Here is a 16,017-nt window from a genome sequence, read left to right as displayed (position 1 = left end):
CTACCTATTAATATTAATAATAGTGAAAAATGGTATGTTGAGAAAAACTGTTGTGTCGTTATCTGACAAACGAATCTTAATTTAATTGCTTTTCGAACGATAACGAATGTTTTGACAAATTTAATTTAACCTTAATAAAAATATAATAGTACGAGATCTAGCAACGTCGCGTCGGGAAAACAAGAATTTTAAGAAAGCTGATTCTTTAATATATTGTTTGCTATGTTCTTCTCACCAAAGTGCGGGCTGTCTGGCTTCCGGTAGATGTTGCGTTTACTACTACGCAGCTACGCATCTATGTGTAGCATATTTAGTTTCATAAAAAAAGGAGCAAAGTGATGTAAAAACCGCATCATTGTATCTACTCATAAAGGAGAAATCCCATAAAACTTAACAAAATGGGACACCCTGTATCCTGTATATGCGATGCGCAGTAGTGAACACAGCGTTTACCAGCAGCCAGACGGTTCGCACTCTGTTTAGGAGAGCATAGCAAAAGATATATTAAAGAACCAGCTTTCGAAATAAAAATATAAAATGACACCAATCACAAGCAAATCGTATATCCGATATACTATTCATTTACATTTCACTTTACAGCGTTTTTCGACATTTCTTCCATACATAATTTCTAAGTTAGCGAAAACTCATTGCGTCATTTGTCAGTTTTTTGTGTTTGGTTGGTTTATGGTTGTTTGTATTTGATATCTATTCTTTGATTGTTTATTGATTCGATTTTAATAATAAAAATCGTGTATGTAATAGGACAGAAATATAACGCCAAGTAATAACTATACGGGGTGGTTTGAACTGTATTCCGGAAACTTCGGCAGCATATTCTGCAGATAAAAATAAGTAAAAAGTTTGCATAAATGAATGTCTTAGTTTCGGAGATTTCGGAGATACAGGGTGTAAAAGTTTAATTTTTATTTCGATTTTTTTCCAAATAATTTCTGAAGTAACGTAAAACGTTTCCGAAACTAAGCATTTTAGGACATTTATTTATACGAACTTTTTATTTATTTTTATCTGAAGAGTATGCTGCTGAAGTTTCCGGAATACAGTTCGGAGCACCCTGTATACAAATTTCATAAATATTTTTCTATTTCTGTCTTAGGTCAGGATTTAATGGAATGGTGTAAAGAAATGACTAAGGATTATTCTGGAGTTAAAGTTACCAACCTAACGACTAGTTGGAGAAACGGCATGGCGTTCTGTGCTCTTATTCACCATTTCAATCCGGAATTGATGTAAATATTTTTTTTATATTTCGGATTTGTTTTATTAATTTACAATATTTTAGCGAATTTGACTCTTTATCCCCCCATGATATTAAAGCTAATTGTAAAATAGCTTTTGATGCAGGTGATAAGCTGGGTATACCACGAGTTATAGAACCATCTGATATGCACATGTTAGCTGGTAAGTATTTTTTACAATATACACATATAGTTCAACATCTATTAAAGATATTTCATCAAGGCGTCATTTCTGTTACGAAAAATAACTCAATTTGAAAATATTTAAACTTTTACTATTTCAGTTCCTGACAAATTAGCTGTAATGACTTACCTCCATCAACTTAGAGCTCACTTCACTGGTCACCAGCTAGAAGTTCAGCAGATTGGTAGGACTGCTGAGGAGAGTAATTACGTCATAGGGAGGTTTAATACCGACAAGGATACCGATATTACTAAGCAAGTGTTTGGTCAAGAAATTATTAATTTGAGGATAGCCAAACAAACCAGGAAATCTACAGGTACTTATAGACGCGGTATTTTTTTCCTTCAGAATTTTGACACAAAAAAATTGTAGAAAGAGAGATGAATATAGTCAACAAAGAAAAAGGGGATGCATCAAAACTCACCTTGCCACTCAAAATAACCACGGAACCTTTACCTGTTAAAGAAAAATCACCTACTGTAGTGAAAGATGTAAAAGATATATTATTGAGCAGTTCTAAAAATATTATGAGCAAGGTTTGTATTACCACTTTAAGAATTGTACAGGGTGAGTGTTAAATAGGTGCAAATATTTGAGGGATGTTATATTTCGACCCAAGTAAAATGATAATTTTGTATTTTTCTGGCATTTTTCGTCAAGTCTTAAAATACTTTTGTGCTGTTGGTTCATTCTCCTGAAATTTCTTAATAAGTTATTTTTGATAACTCTACAGGGTGGTCCGAACTGTATTCCGGAAACTTCGGTAGCATATTCTGCAGATAAAAATAAGTAAAAAAGTCTTTATAAATGTATGTCCTAAAATGCTTAGTTTTGAAGATACAGGGTGTAGAAGTTTCATTTTTATTTCGTTTTTTTCCAAATAATTTATGAAGTAACGTCAATATTGGAATGAGAATTTGTGTCTGGTAGTTTATCGACATGAGAAATTTGAAGATAAATGAAAGAAGTTTAGATTGGAAAGTGCCCAAAAGGACAATGTAAACACTATTTGGTGCTATTCTTGCAACGGTCGCGACCCAAAGCTTTTGATAATTTCGGATCGGTGCGGCTTTTTCCGGAATTATGGTGCCAAATATTATTTATTCAAATTTATTATTATTTTCTTTTAATTTTATAAATAAAATACAGTGTGTTGCATACAAGAAACTTTATTTTATATAAGAACATATAATATGTGAAATATCTATGACACATTGAAAACCGATGTTATGCCACGATCCACGAGGGTTTTCACAGTTCACAACACAGTTTTTTAGTTTTTAATGCCACTTTTTCACAATTATCACAGGTTTGAGTAAATAAAATTTAAATTAAACTCACAAGATAGCAATAATTACTTTGAGACTGGACGCTTTAAACACTTTTCAGTATTTTTACAATGAGCGCGGTTTAAATTTTGAAAGATCTTATAATTTTTGAAGATTCTGACTTTGACAAAGAGAAAGTTATTTCCGTTATTGTTAGCGGTTGTTCTTAGCAACCGCTAGAGCAGCGCCAAATCGCGTACAACGGTCGCGACCCAAAACAATTATATATATTTTGACGGACTTTCCAATCTATATTTATTTCCTTTATGATTTGATTTTGATGTCAATATGACTCCTACTTGTAGAGGGTGCCACCTACATATTTTTAACTGGTTTGAAGACTAATAACGTGGGTAAAAAAACTATATCTAATCCGTAAATTTCGTCCGTACCTGTATAAAACTATACATTTACAATGGAAATTATTAATACCTGTCATCAGTGACATAAATTAAACATGTTGACTAAATAGTTATTATACTGAAATCATAAATTTGAAATGTTTTTGTGTCAAAAGTTCAACAGAAACTGTTTTATCATCATTTTTTCGCAGGAAAATTTAAGATTAAAAAAAAAATAAAAATTTCCCAAATTTATTATTTTAGTCAAATAACTATCTACTCAACGTGCTTATTTTTTGTTAATAATAACATGTATTGACTATTTCCGTTCTAAATATCTTTGCTCGTAGCTACTTTTACCAACATATATTTTTTACTCGGTTTTTTACGATTTAACAAAATACAGAAATGTATATTTTTTCACTCAGTAGTACAGGTAAGAACGAAAAGTTATTACTCTCTAAACTAAAACAGTTAAAACGAATTTAGGTGGCGATTCCTAGAAATAGGAATCATATTGACATCCAAATCAAATTTCTCATGTCAAAAAACCCCCAGACACCCATTTTCATCCAAATACTGACGTTACTTCAGAAATTATTTAGAAAAAATCATAATAAAAATGTAACTTCGACATCCTGTATCTTCGAAACTAAGCATTTCAGGACATACATTTATACGAACTTTTTTACTTATTTTTATCTGCAGAATATGATGTCGAAGTTTCCGGAATACAGTTCGAACCACCCTGTATACTATTTTGAAACTTTGTAATGTGACCACCTCGTAACTAGTATCCTCCTGAATAATTCGTTGGGTGATATGGAGTTTTTCATATAAAATCAATTATATTATTATACTAAATAATATATTTGAAATATATATAGAGTTAAAATCTTCACAAATATTATGAGCAAGGTTTGTATTACCACTTTAAGAATTGTACAGGGTGAGTGTTAAATAGGTGCAAATATTTGAGGGATGTTATATTTCGACCCAAGTAAAATGATAATTTTGTATTTTTCTGACATTTTTCGTCAAGTCTTAAAATACTTTTGTGCTGTTGGTTCATTCTCCTGAAATTTCTTGAGTTATTTTTGATAACTCTACAGGGTGGTCCGAATTGTATTCCGGAAACTTCGGTAGCATATTCTGCAGATAAAAATAAGTAAAAAAGGCTTTATAAATGTATGTCCTAAAATACTTAGTTTTGAAGATACAGGGTGTAGAAGTTTCATTTTTATTTCGTTTTTTTCCAAAAAATTTATGAAGTAACGTCAATATTGGAATGAAAATTTGTGTCTGGGAGTTTATCGACATGAGAAATTTGAAGATAAATGAAAGATGTTTAGATTGGAAAGTGCCCAAAAGGACAATGTAAACACTATTTGGTGCTATTCTTGCAACGGTCGCGACCCAAAGCTTTTGATAATTTCGGATCGGTGCGGCTTTTTCCGGAATTATGTCGCCAAATATTATTTATTCAAATTTATTATTATTTTCTTTTAATTTTATAAATAAAATACAGTGTGTTACATACAAGAAACTTTATTTTATATAAGAACATATATGTGAAATATTTATGACACATTGAAAACCGACGTTATGCCACGATCCACGAGGGTTTTCACAGTTCACAACACAGTTTTTTAGTTTTTAATGCCACTTTTTTAGAATTATCACAGGTTTGAGTAAATAAAATTTAAATTAAACTCACAAGATACCAATAATTACTTTGAGACTGGACGCTTTAAACACTTCGGTATTTTTACAATGAGCGCGGTTTAAATTTTGAAAGATCTTATAATTTTTGAAGATTCTGACTTTGACAAAGAGAAAGTTATTTCCGTTATTGTTAGCGGTTGTTCTTAGCAACCGCTAGAGCAGCGCCAAATCGCGTACAACGGTCGCGACCCAAAACAATTATATATATTTTGACGGACTTTCCAATCTATATTTATTTCCTTTATGATTTGATTTTGATGTCAATATGACTCCTACTTGTAGAGGGTGCCACCTACATATTTTTAACTGGTTTGAAGACTAATAACGTGCGTAAAAAAAACTATATCTAATCCGTAAATTTCGTCCGTACCTGTATAAAACTATACATTTACAATGGAAATTATTAATACCTGTCATCATTGACATAAATTAAACATGTTGACTAAATAGTTATTATACTGAAATCATAAATTTGAAATGTTTTTGTGCTAAAAGTTCAACAGAAACTGTTTTATCATCATTTTTTCGCAGGAAAATTTAAGATTAAAAAAAATAAAAATTTCCCAACTTTATTATTTTAGTCAAATAACTATCTACTCAACGTGCTTATTTTTTTGTTAATAATAACATGTATTGACTATTTCCGTTCTAAATATCTTTGCTCGTAGCTACTTTTACCAACATATATTTTTTACTCGATTTTTTACGATTTAACAAAATACTGAAATGTATATTTTTTCACTCAGTAGTACAGGTAAGTTATTACTCTCTAAATTACTCTCTAACGAAAAAAGTAAAAAAAATACTCTCTAACGAAAAGTTATTACTCTCTAAAACAGTTAAAACGCATTTAGGTGGCGATCCCTAGAAATAGGAATCATATTGACATCCAAATCAAATTTCTCATGTCAAAAAACCCCCAGACACCCATTTTCATCCAAATACTCACGTTACTTCAGAAATTATTTAGAAAAAATCATAATAAAAATGTAACTTCGACAACCTGTATCTTCGAAACTAAGCATTTCAGGACATACATTTATACGAACTTTTTTACTTATTTTTATCTGCAGAATATGCTGTCGAAGTTTCCGGAATACAGTTCGAACCACCCTGTATACTATTTTGAAACTTTGTAATGTGACCACCTCGTAACTAGTATCCTCCTGAATAATTCGTTGGGTGATATGGAGTTTTTCATATAAAAAATCAATTATATTATTATTCTACTAAATAATATATTGAAATATATATAGGTTAAATCTTCACCTGGCAAAGATAAGCAAACCAAGAAACAGGAAGAAAAGAAAATTGAACAAAAGAAACCATTATTGATGACGAGAAGAGAATTAACGGATCCTTTTGGATCGGACGACGAGGATGATCAGTCGACATTGACAGGACAACAAACAGGCAATCCACCAGATATTAATGGGGAAATACTCAACGGAATATCGGAAAATTCTGATAAAGATAAATCTGATGTATTTGCAGATTTACCCAAACCCAATCCAGTAAGTCCATTTCAAATTATTCTATTATAGCTTTTGTCACCTAATTGAGATAGTTTACTCGTCTTGGAACACAGATTTACAAAACTTAACTCATTATCAGGTAAACACCCACATAGACACATTTCTAAATACAGGGTTGTTCACCACATACGACACGGAGTATTGTAGCTAAATGATTAGATTTTTAGAAATTGTAAGTTTTGGGTTCGTTGAAGGACTATTAGAGCTACAATTTAAAAATATTGATACAGAGTGCCCAAAATAAATAAAAAATATCAAAGTTGTATTTTTTTAAATGGAACACCCTGTATATCATTACATTTTTAGTTTCTACGATTAAAATAAAGGTAAATTTGATTAAGGTTTATTACACTTAAACCTTACCGTTTTTGAAATATTTTCAATTTTGTGAAATTGCAGTAAAAATTTTAAGGCTTCATTTCTCCAAGAGTATCAAAGTTTTTAATACTAAATATTTACTGAAGTCTATTTATTGATCAGTTACTGTGTTGCAATAATAAAAATAATACTACCTCATACAGAGTGTCTAAAAATTTATTTTAAATTATTTCTAGCTTTAAACGGCAATAATTGATTTAATTTAAATGGAACGCCCTGAATATTTTAGGAGAATCAGATGCACAATTTAATTGTCTATCAAATTGTATTATACCATTTTTTATCTATCCCTTCAAGTTTTCGTAGAAAATACATTTTCTTATAATTTAGAACTCATTTATCAATATACCCCTGGAATATTAAAATTTTAGATTGTTTTTAAAGCAGCAAATGTACAAAATGTACAGGCTAGTTGTTGGGTTTTTGAAAGCCGTACGACGTACGATGCGTACAAGGCCTTAGCGCAGGACCTTGATCGCCGCCGGCGGGGAGCGCGGCGCTGGCAGAAGTCACGTAGGCCCACAGCGCAGCCGAAAAGCTTACAAAAACTTAGTATTGCCTGGCCTTTAAGGGGGAGTGCATCGCACTACCATTTTTCTGTTGTCGTGTTATTCAGTAAATTAGAAATAAAGACCATATTGACAAAGACACTCGATTTATTGTCTGTAGCTGTATATAAAAAGTAAACATCATTGAAAAAGACGCTCCACTAGTAACATTATTGTTTTTAGTAAAATGAGAATATTGCTAGCCCATTTGTATGCAAAAAGAATACTATATAAGTCTTTATAAAATAGTTTACCATTAATTAAATATACCACCATTATTTCCTCCCAAATACTAATTAATTACATACTTAATCGTTAATAAATTATTCTAAATAAATGTGGATTTGAATCAGAAATCCATATAATAATAAGTTATGAAAATGAATATCTTTGTTGTTACAAATAAACATTTGTCAAAAAATGAAATATCATTTTTAAGGTGTTACTTTTTACCACACTGTCTAATACACATACGAAATTCAGTTATTTAGTATTTGGAGCAATTATTATTAATCAACGCAAACAGTCAATTAATGTAGTTTGAATACTGGAATCATATTAATTGGTCCTTTTTAACAAATATTTAAACAGGTTTTTTTATTTTTTAATGAAATAAACAAACTATATCGACAATATTAGTATTTGTACTCTTTAAAAATTTGGTACATCTTTAAAAATAATCTAAAATGTCAATATTCCATGGGTATATTGATAAATGAGTTCTAAATTACAAGAAAATGCATTTTCTACGGAAACTTGAAAATATACGTAAAAAATGGTATAATACAATTTGATAGACAATTAAATTGTGCATCTGATTCTTATAAAATATACAGGGTGTTCCATTTAAATTAAACAAGTTATTGCCGTTTAAAGCTAGTAATTATTTAAAATAAAATTTTAGACACTCTGTATAAGGTAGCATAATTTTTATTATTGCAACACAATAACTGATCAATAAATAAACTTCAGTAAATATTTAGTATTAAAAACGTTGATACCCTTGGAGAAATGAAGCCTTAAAATTTTGACTGCAATTTCAGAAAATTGAAAATATTTCAAAAACGGTAAGGTTTAAGTGTGAATCAAATTTACCTTTATTTTAATCGTAGAAACTAAAAATGGAATAATATACAGGGTGTTCCATTTAAAAAAATACAACTTTGATATTTTTTATTTATTTGGGACACTCTGTATCTTGTAAAAATATTTTTAAATTGTAGTTATAATAGTCCTTCAACGAACCCAAAACTTACAATTTGTAAAAATTTAATCGTTTAGCTACAATACTTCGTGTCGTATGTGGTGAACAACCCTGTATATATTTTGTTTATAATATTGATTTAGACAAAATTCATAGAAAAAAAAACAAAGAATTAAAATGACATCAACTCATTGTCAAAATTCTTTTTCTTGATAGACTATATATTTATATGACAAAACTAAACATACAATAAAATAAATTATTAATTCTCTACAAAACTATACTTATGACACTTAATAATTACAAAAAAATAGTGGGCGATATCCCTAGAAAAGGAAACTATAATAAAACCACATAAACACGAAAGTAGAGACTTATCTAATCATTCCGGAGAGGTTTTTTCAGAAAAGCAAGGTTCAGTAGTTTTTAATTCGAGTTGATGATAATTTAAGTATATTTTTGATAAGGTTTGGCATAGAATTAAACTGTTTTTCATGCGTGTTGTGCAGCAAATTTTAATGCGCCACTCAGAGCAAAGAGAAAGGGCCAGAGTACTTCTAGAGCAAGCAAAGAGGGATAGTTCAAATCCAACGTCACCAACCAAGGTAAGCCAGCTTATGTATACAGGGTCGTGTCTCTTAAATAAGTGCAAGTATTTTACCTGGTGGTATATTTCGACCTCAGAAACACGCCCATGAGGTTTCTTTTGCAAAAAAAATTGAAAAAAAATACATTTTTCCTGGCAATTTTCATATTTTAAAAAAGTGTGCGTTTTTCGAGGTGTGTTGGAAATTAGTGATCCCAACATGATGAGAGTGTAGTGTAGTTAAGCTGAATATTGCAATTTTAGGTTAAAAATTATAATACTCCTTAAAACACTTTCATTTATTTAAGAGACACCCTATACGGGGCATGTGCTAACAAAAAAGCTTTTTAAGCTACTTTCAGTAATTTCAGTAACCATATTTTGCTTAACAAATTTAAAATACAATTTGTCTGGCGACAGAATATGTGATATATTATTGCTAATCACAAAAAAACTAAACAAAAATTAGTTTAATTTTAAATTGCAAAAATTCCCTTAGACAGAGAGAGAGAGAGAGATTTTAACTTTTGACCGAGCTTTTGACAGATAAGCATGTTGTTAAGGGATCGGGGGGTCCTTGTATGATAAAACCATTATTACACGACTAAAATTACTGTATCCCTACTTAATTATATGACAGAAATAATACAGTAACGATTAATTATTGATTTTGATCACTTTCGCTTGATCCCTTCCATTTTCACCGTATATTAATTCAAAGTCAGACTTTTCCCACCTTCGCTCTTTATATATTGGTAGATCTATAGCCATCTCTCAATCTCCCTAACTTCTATGTCTTTTCCGTGAAAATTTGATTAGGGGAATGTTCAAATTTCTTTTCCATTAGGGTTAAGCTTAATTTTCATGCATCCGTTGTCCGACGATACGATGATACGATATTAATTTTATTGGTTGAATTTAAAGGCTTCGATTGGTTAACCGTTTCTAACCAATCGAAGTCTTTATATTCAACCAATAAAATTAATATCGGACCATTGTATCAACGGATAACGGACGCATGAAAATTAAGCTTTAGTAGTTCCGTATATTATCGAGAGATGTTGCTAGACGGTAGCGGTGCGTGGAGTATCTTTTATTGTTCCACTTCATATTATCCCATTCACTTCGGAAGAACTATATCTCCTTTGACACAAACGATAAAGGCGGGTTGACACGGTCCCATAATTGTATTTGAACCAAGTGCTACCATATAACTGTGCTTATTGTAATCGCAAAACATTTTCCGATGCACGTCATCAATCATATCGATATTGACACTAAAGTCTATAAACCTGACTAAATGAAATTTTGGCAACAATGTTTAAATTTGTAGTATAATTTAAGATACTGAGCAGCTCTTCATTTTACTTTATAGAGCAAATTATTGTAACAGATCTTTTATTTAGATTAAAGCTGCTAAAATTAGTTTAAACCGAATTTTATTATCGCTATGTTGGTTACATTGCGCCGTGTTCAGCAGATTTGTCCTTTATTATTTGACAATTATTCTAGTGCCCAAGCAGCATTTGGACGTCGGGACAACTTTGTGTCACGCGACCAAACGTCGGGGCGCAACGTCGTGCCAACCCTAGTCTGCACTAGTTTGGAGAATAATTTTTGGATCGAAACGACGTTGGATACCGACGTTGGCTAGAAGCCTAATTTAGTACAAACTGCAACGTTGTTTAAAATCCTAATTCACAGAAATACAAAACTAATATGGCGTCTAAGTCGCGTTTTATCCTAAATTGGGATAATTATAGTAAAAATATTATTTTTATGATTTAGTTAGAGACATATGTCAGATGGCAGTGAAGGAAAACAAAACAAAAGTATTTAAGTGTGGAGGATGTTTGAAGATCATAATTATTCAACACTTTAACCGACTCTGTAACTCGTTACCCAAGGCAAAAAAGTTAAACGCAAACAACTTTACTGATAAATGTATTGTTTCTATTTTGAAAAATACTAATGGGCCTTAAAATTAAAGAAGTTTTAAAAATTTTCTTTAATTTTTTTTTTTAGTAAAATGAGAATAATTTATTCGCAGTCGAAAAAATTGTTTCCGCGTGTTTTTTAGGGTCAAATATTTCAAGTTAATGTATTCAAAAAGCAGTAATTGCTATTTTAGAAACGAAACATTTTCTTATTTAACAACATGACGGCTTTCACTTTGTTGTTTTGGAGATTAAGATGGAGTAGTTCGAGTAGTCGCATACTGGACTAATAAAGTCGCAGTTCGGCCTTAACAGGTAGTATACTAGTCGCAAGATTGCCTAATTTAGTCATCCTAGAGTCTAGCTTGTGCCGCCCTCTATAATCTAAATAAACGAGGGAGTGGATAAACTATCGGTAATATATGTCGATGTATATTTAAATTTAGTTTTATATGTACCTTTCTTATGTCCCATTTTAATTAAGTTTTTTTTTTTATAAAAACAAAAACAGCACTGAACTGTCTGACTGAACAGAACAACGAAGTGAAAATTTAAGATTTAAGGTTATGGTTCAATACAGTTGCAAAAAGGTAGTGACTCGTTAGAATAAGGAAATACGTAGTGAACGTAAGAATAAGGAAATTTAAACAACGTTGGAATTAGTAAAACAGACGACGTTTGCATAACGTTGGAATAGGTCCTGAAACTGACGTCGGAAAACTCTATATTGTCCAACGTTGTAACTACGTTGTCCGAATCACCTAAAGATCACTTAAGCAAAAAGGTTACAAGACAACGTTTATTCGACGTCGCAGAAGCTTCTACTTTGCTGTAGTACTAGTCCAACGTCGGCACAACGTTATAAAAACGTTTAAATTTATTTTAATACCCAAGGTAGGGAGCTAACTATTTTTTGTAACTAATCCAACGTTGTGTTTAGTAAACATGTGGTCGCAAGTCGTGAAAATGCTACTTGGGTGTCAGTCATTATTTTGTATAATATCGTGTTGTGAATCTTTATGAGTAATTCTCTTTTTTTTTGCCTATTTTCATAGTCTTCTTTTAAAAATTGCACTTTTAAGCACAAACAGTTCTTTTAAATACTAAATTTTCGAATTTTTGTATTGCATTTCTTGAAATTGTGTGTTGAAAGTAAAGAAAGCATTTAAGCATTTAAACAGTCGAAGCAAAGAGCTTCTAGCTTCCCTGTTTTTTTTACTATTTTGAACGAGAACGTGACAATAAAGATCCTTTATTACCCTTGACTGCAGTCAGAAAAGTAAGTTTGATTCATAAGCACATTATACCACTTAAAAGTTAGAAAGTTAGTTTTTATTAAATTCTGTGATTATTAGTTTTGCAATAATAGCACCCTCTTACTTGTTATTACCACTTATTGCGTTGTAAGATGTACATCAATAAATAAATAACCCATAATAACGCTTATAATATTCTTCATAATGGACTAGTTTTTGCCAATATGTAATAAGTAAAATAAGCTATAAAACAAATAAATCAATTAATCACTAAAATATTAGTTATTTAATTAAAAATAAAACGTAAAACTATTTAAACTTTAAAAAATTATATAATAAATATGTTGTTTGTCAATTTTAAATTAAGATTCATCTCATAAATCCATCACAATCTGGCAGCGCTGTCACCATCGCTTGTCACTCAAAGTTGATCACGTGCATCGGAAATTGTTTTGCGATTACCATATAATAATATCTTATGCTTATAATAATTACACTTGTCGCTGCTTGTATTATATCAACTGTCTTAACCAAGTCAAGAAGGTTTCCTAACATTCAAGTAAGTAAGCTGGCTGCCAATTTTCTTGATTGTTACGAAGCCTTCTAACTCGACTTGGTTAAAACAGTTGATACGATAGAAGTACAAGTGTACTTGGCTCAAGTACTATCGGACCCTGTCAATCGGGCTCAGTAGAGGTGGAACTTGCAGTAACTATTGATTAATATTTAATTAACATCTCTATAATCCATATTTTTCGGTTATGTAAGTTACATTCTGTCGCTTGTCAAACTATATCTCCATCCCATTAGATACACATAATATTCTTAGTAGAATTAGCTAAGAGCCATTTTATTTTCTTTATTGGTACAGTCAGAGGAAGAGCGGCAAAATCAGCTTCGTGAACGCGCGAGGCGGATGCTTGCTGATGCAAGACGAGGTTCAGGACCGACAACAGAAATTATTCGAGTAAGCCCGGATTCTTACAAGCCCTATATAGAGTCGGAGGATTTGAATTTTGAAAAGCACCCAAGCACAGGTTAGTTTTAAAAAGAATTTATAGTTGCAAGTACTGAAAAAAATAAAACTTATTAGACTCGGAGAGAAATGGAAATATATACTCGCAAAATAAAGGAGACGAATACTCAAGGAAGCAGAGTCCGATCGACAGTGTGGATAAGTTCGAGAGAATTACTCCAGACAAACTACCTGACGATCTAGGACTAAAGGAGGTATATATTTGTCTTGTTATATTTTTACTAGAAACGAAACTCATTTATTTTTATCATACAATGAACGCATTGAGTTGCTTTTGGTGTACTAGGCCTACTCATAGCTAGATTAGGGTTACTAGTTAATTTAGTTAATATACGAGTATGTATGTACTACAGTTAACTATTCCAAAACCTACTTTATCATCATATAATTTTGAATGAATTTATATATAATAAACACCATAATACTTATCCGTATGATTGAAAAAAAAACAAGTTGGGTGGGAAGTGACGATCGATAACATTTCCCATATAAATTTACATATAAAATGACAACGATTTTCATTTCATAGCCATCGCTGACGCCGTTTTTTTTTCGATCGTACGGTAATACTAGTTTTGCAAAATAGCCTAGTTTTGAAAAATATCTCTTTTGCAAAACTCTTTGTCTACATGCAGTTAGACATGATATTAGACAGATATACAGGGTATTCCAGGCAAAGAACTACAGTATCTAGATCGGAGATTATTTGTACATCGTTTCACAATGAGATCTATTGATTAAAAATATTTTCAATATGGCGGCACTTAATATCGGAAATATCGGAAGTTGATAAAATTGTGTAGGCTTTCACGACCGGTATTATGACTAATAACGGTTTTGCGGGCTGTTAGGCCGTGGTCAAGAGTCGTATCGGAAGTTGACAGCAACTTTCTTATCTTAAATGGGTGCCCCCATTTTTTTACATATTTAAATTCTCTTTAAAATTTTATGAATTTTGATATTAAACACTCTATACCCAACATTAACCGTTATTGAGAAAAAAATATTTAAAATTTTTGGACGAAAAAAACTGCCTGTCAAAAATATGTGTATAACCTTAACGTCAAATTTAGTGACAGATAGACTTAGACTATACAATTTTTTTTTCTTAATACAAACCTTCCAGTATGTCCGGAAATGCCGTCATATTGAAAATATTTTTAATCGATAGATCTCGTAAAATAATGATGTGCAAAAAATCTCCGATCTAGATATTGTGGTTCTCAAGAAACTTCTAATGCACGCTCAGCCTGGGACACCCTGTATACAAGGTTATTTGTAGATGTAGAGGATAGGCATAGACTTTCTCACTTAATAAGCCGCTACAAGATATTTACTTGTAGTAGCACAGATTAGGTATACTGTATGTATACAGATAAAAATCTTGCCCCTTAAGCTTGATTTTCATGCATCCGTTGTCCGACGATACGTTGATACGATATTAATTTCATTGGTTGTATTTAAACGCTTGGATTGGTTAACCGTTTCTAACCAATCGAAGTCTTTAAATTCAACCAATAAAATTAATATCGTATCATCGTATCGTCGGACAACGGATGCATGAAAATCAAGCTTAATTCGTGGTACGAAAATTGTTTTTTATGACGATGAGCAAACGAGTAAAATTTCCTGTGCGCAAAAATAAACTCGCGTTTAAACAGCGTAATAATTGGGCCAGTCAGGCACTGTGCACAATTTTAGTGGTCATAAGTGGGCGTGCTATGTGCGCAAACTAGTAATCTAACTAGTGCGCGTCTTGATTATATTGAGGGAGTAAAAAAAACTCCAAAACAAATCACGTGAATGGACGCCCCCTAAGCTGTGCCCCAAGTGTACTACTAATTCAGCTACAGATATATTTTTATTTCTTTTTGTAATTTTAGATGGGAATAGACGTTCATTCTCTGATAGACAAAGAAATGGAAGACCTAGAAAGGGAACAGCGCGCGATAGACGAACAGGCGGCCATTTTAGAAAAGAAACTCAGAGACGTTATGGAATCCAACAACAGTAATGGCGAAGAAGAGTCGTTAATGGCGCAGTGGTTCATGTTGGTGAATAAAAAGAACGCGCTCTTACGGCGACAGATGCAACTTAATATTTTGTAATACTAATAAAAAACGGCGATAGCCATATGTTTCATTAAAATTTCAATATTATAGAGAAAAGGAAGCCGACTACGAGACACGATACAAAGCTTTAAACGAGGAACTTCGAGAAATCGCGTCTATAGAGGATTGGAAAAAGACAGATGAACAAAGAAGTAGGGAACAAGTCCTTTTGGATGAATTAGTGCAGATTGTTAACAAAAGGGACGAATTGGTGCATCATTTAGACAGTCAGGAAAAAGCGTAAGTTTAATTCATTGTGTTATTATTGAACTTAAGTTAGTATTTTTAAATTTCATGTTGTGTAGTGAGTCCAGCGAGAGAATATTTGATTCTGACAGATTGGTATTGAAAAAACTAAAAAAAAGATAATGTACTTTTGAAATAAAATGATAAATAGTTGTTGTCATATATTCTTTTGATGGGCATACTATAGTTTTTTTTTATATTTAAATACCTGTGGTTACATGGAATTACGTTGTTAACTAATAATTTGTAAAACAATTTTAGCTATCATCTTTTCTTACTTCAGTGTCTTCAACCTGTAACCACCGATATGATTATAATACAGGGTGTCCCAGAAATAAGTGCA

General features: G+C 31.6%; 1 protein-coding gene across 5 annotated transcripts in view; it reads left to right on the top strand.

Moving 5' to 3' along the window:
• Positions 1-16,017, top strand: part of LOC115880786 (EH domain-binding protein 1) — a 60,980-nt gene that overhangs the window by 42,358 nt on the left and 2,605 nt on the right. For 3 of the 5 annotated variants that reach the window (XM_030898070.1, XM_030898071.1, XM_030898068.1), the window contains 10 exons: positions 1,118-1,250; positions 1,304-1,422; positions 1,544-1,759; positions 1,816-1,979; positions 6,094-6,351; positions 9,012-9,107; positions 13,153-13,318; positions 13,375-13,511; positions 15,201-15,421; positions 15,480-15,668. In XM_030898070.1, coding sequence (XP_030753930.1) covers positions 1,118-1,250; positions 1,304-1,422; positions 1,544-1,759; positions 1,816-1,979; positions 6,094-6,351; positions 9,012-9,107; positions 13,153-13,318; positions 13,375-13,511; positions 15,201-15,421; positions 15,480-15,668 — 1,699 coding nt within the window. Of the gene's footprint in view, positions 1-1,117; positions 1,251-1,303; positions 1,423-1,543; positions 1,760-1,815; positions 1,980-4,016; positions 4,031-6,093; positions 6,352-9,011; positions 9,108-13,152; positions 13,319-13,374; positions 13,512-15,200; positions 15,422-15,479; positions 15,669-16,017 lie in introns of all 5 variants that reach the window. The other 2 variants (XM_030898069.1, XM_030898072.1) reach the window with 2 other exon arrangements.

Source organism: Sitophilus oryzae, unplaced genomic scaffold (genome assembly GCF_002938485.1).
Source record: "Sitophilus oryzae breed Bouriz unplaced genomic scaffold, Soryzae_2.0 scaffold_1658_pilon_pilon, whole genome shotgun sequence".
In the NCBI taxonomy this organism is placed as follows: Eukaryota; Metazoa; Arthropoda; class Insecta; order Coleoptera; family Curculionidae; genus Sitophilus; species Sitophilus oryzae.
This window is presented reverse-complemented; position numbering and strand designations above follow the sequence as displayed.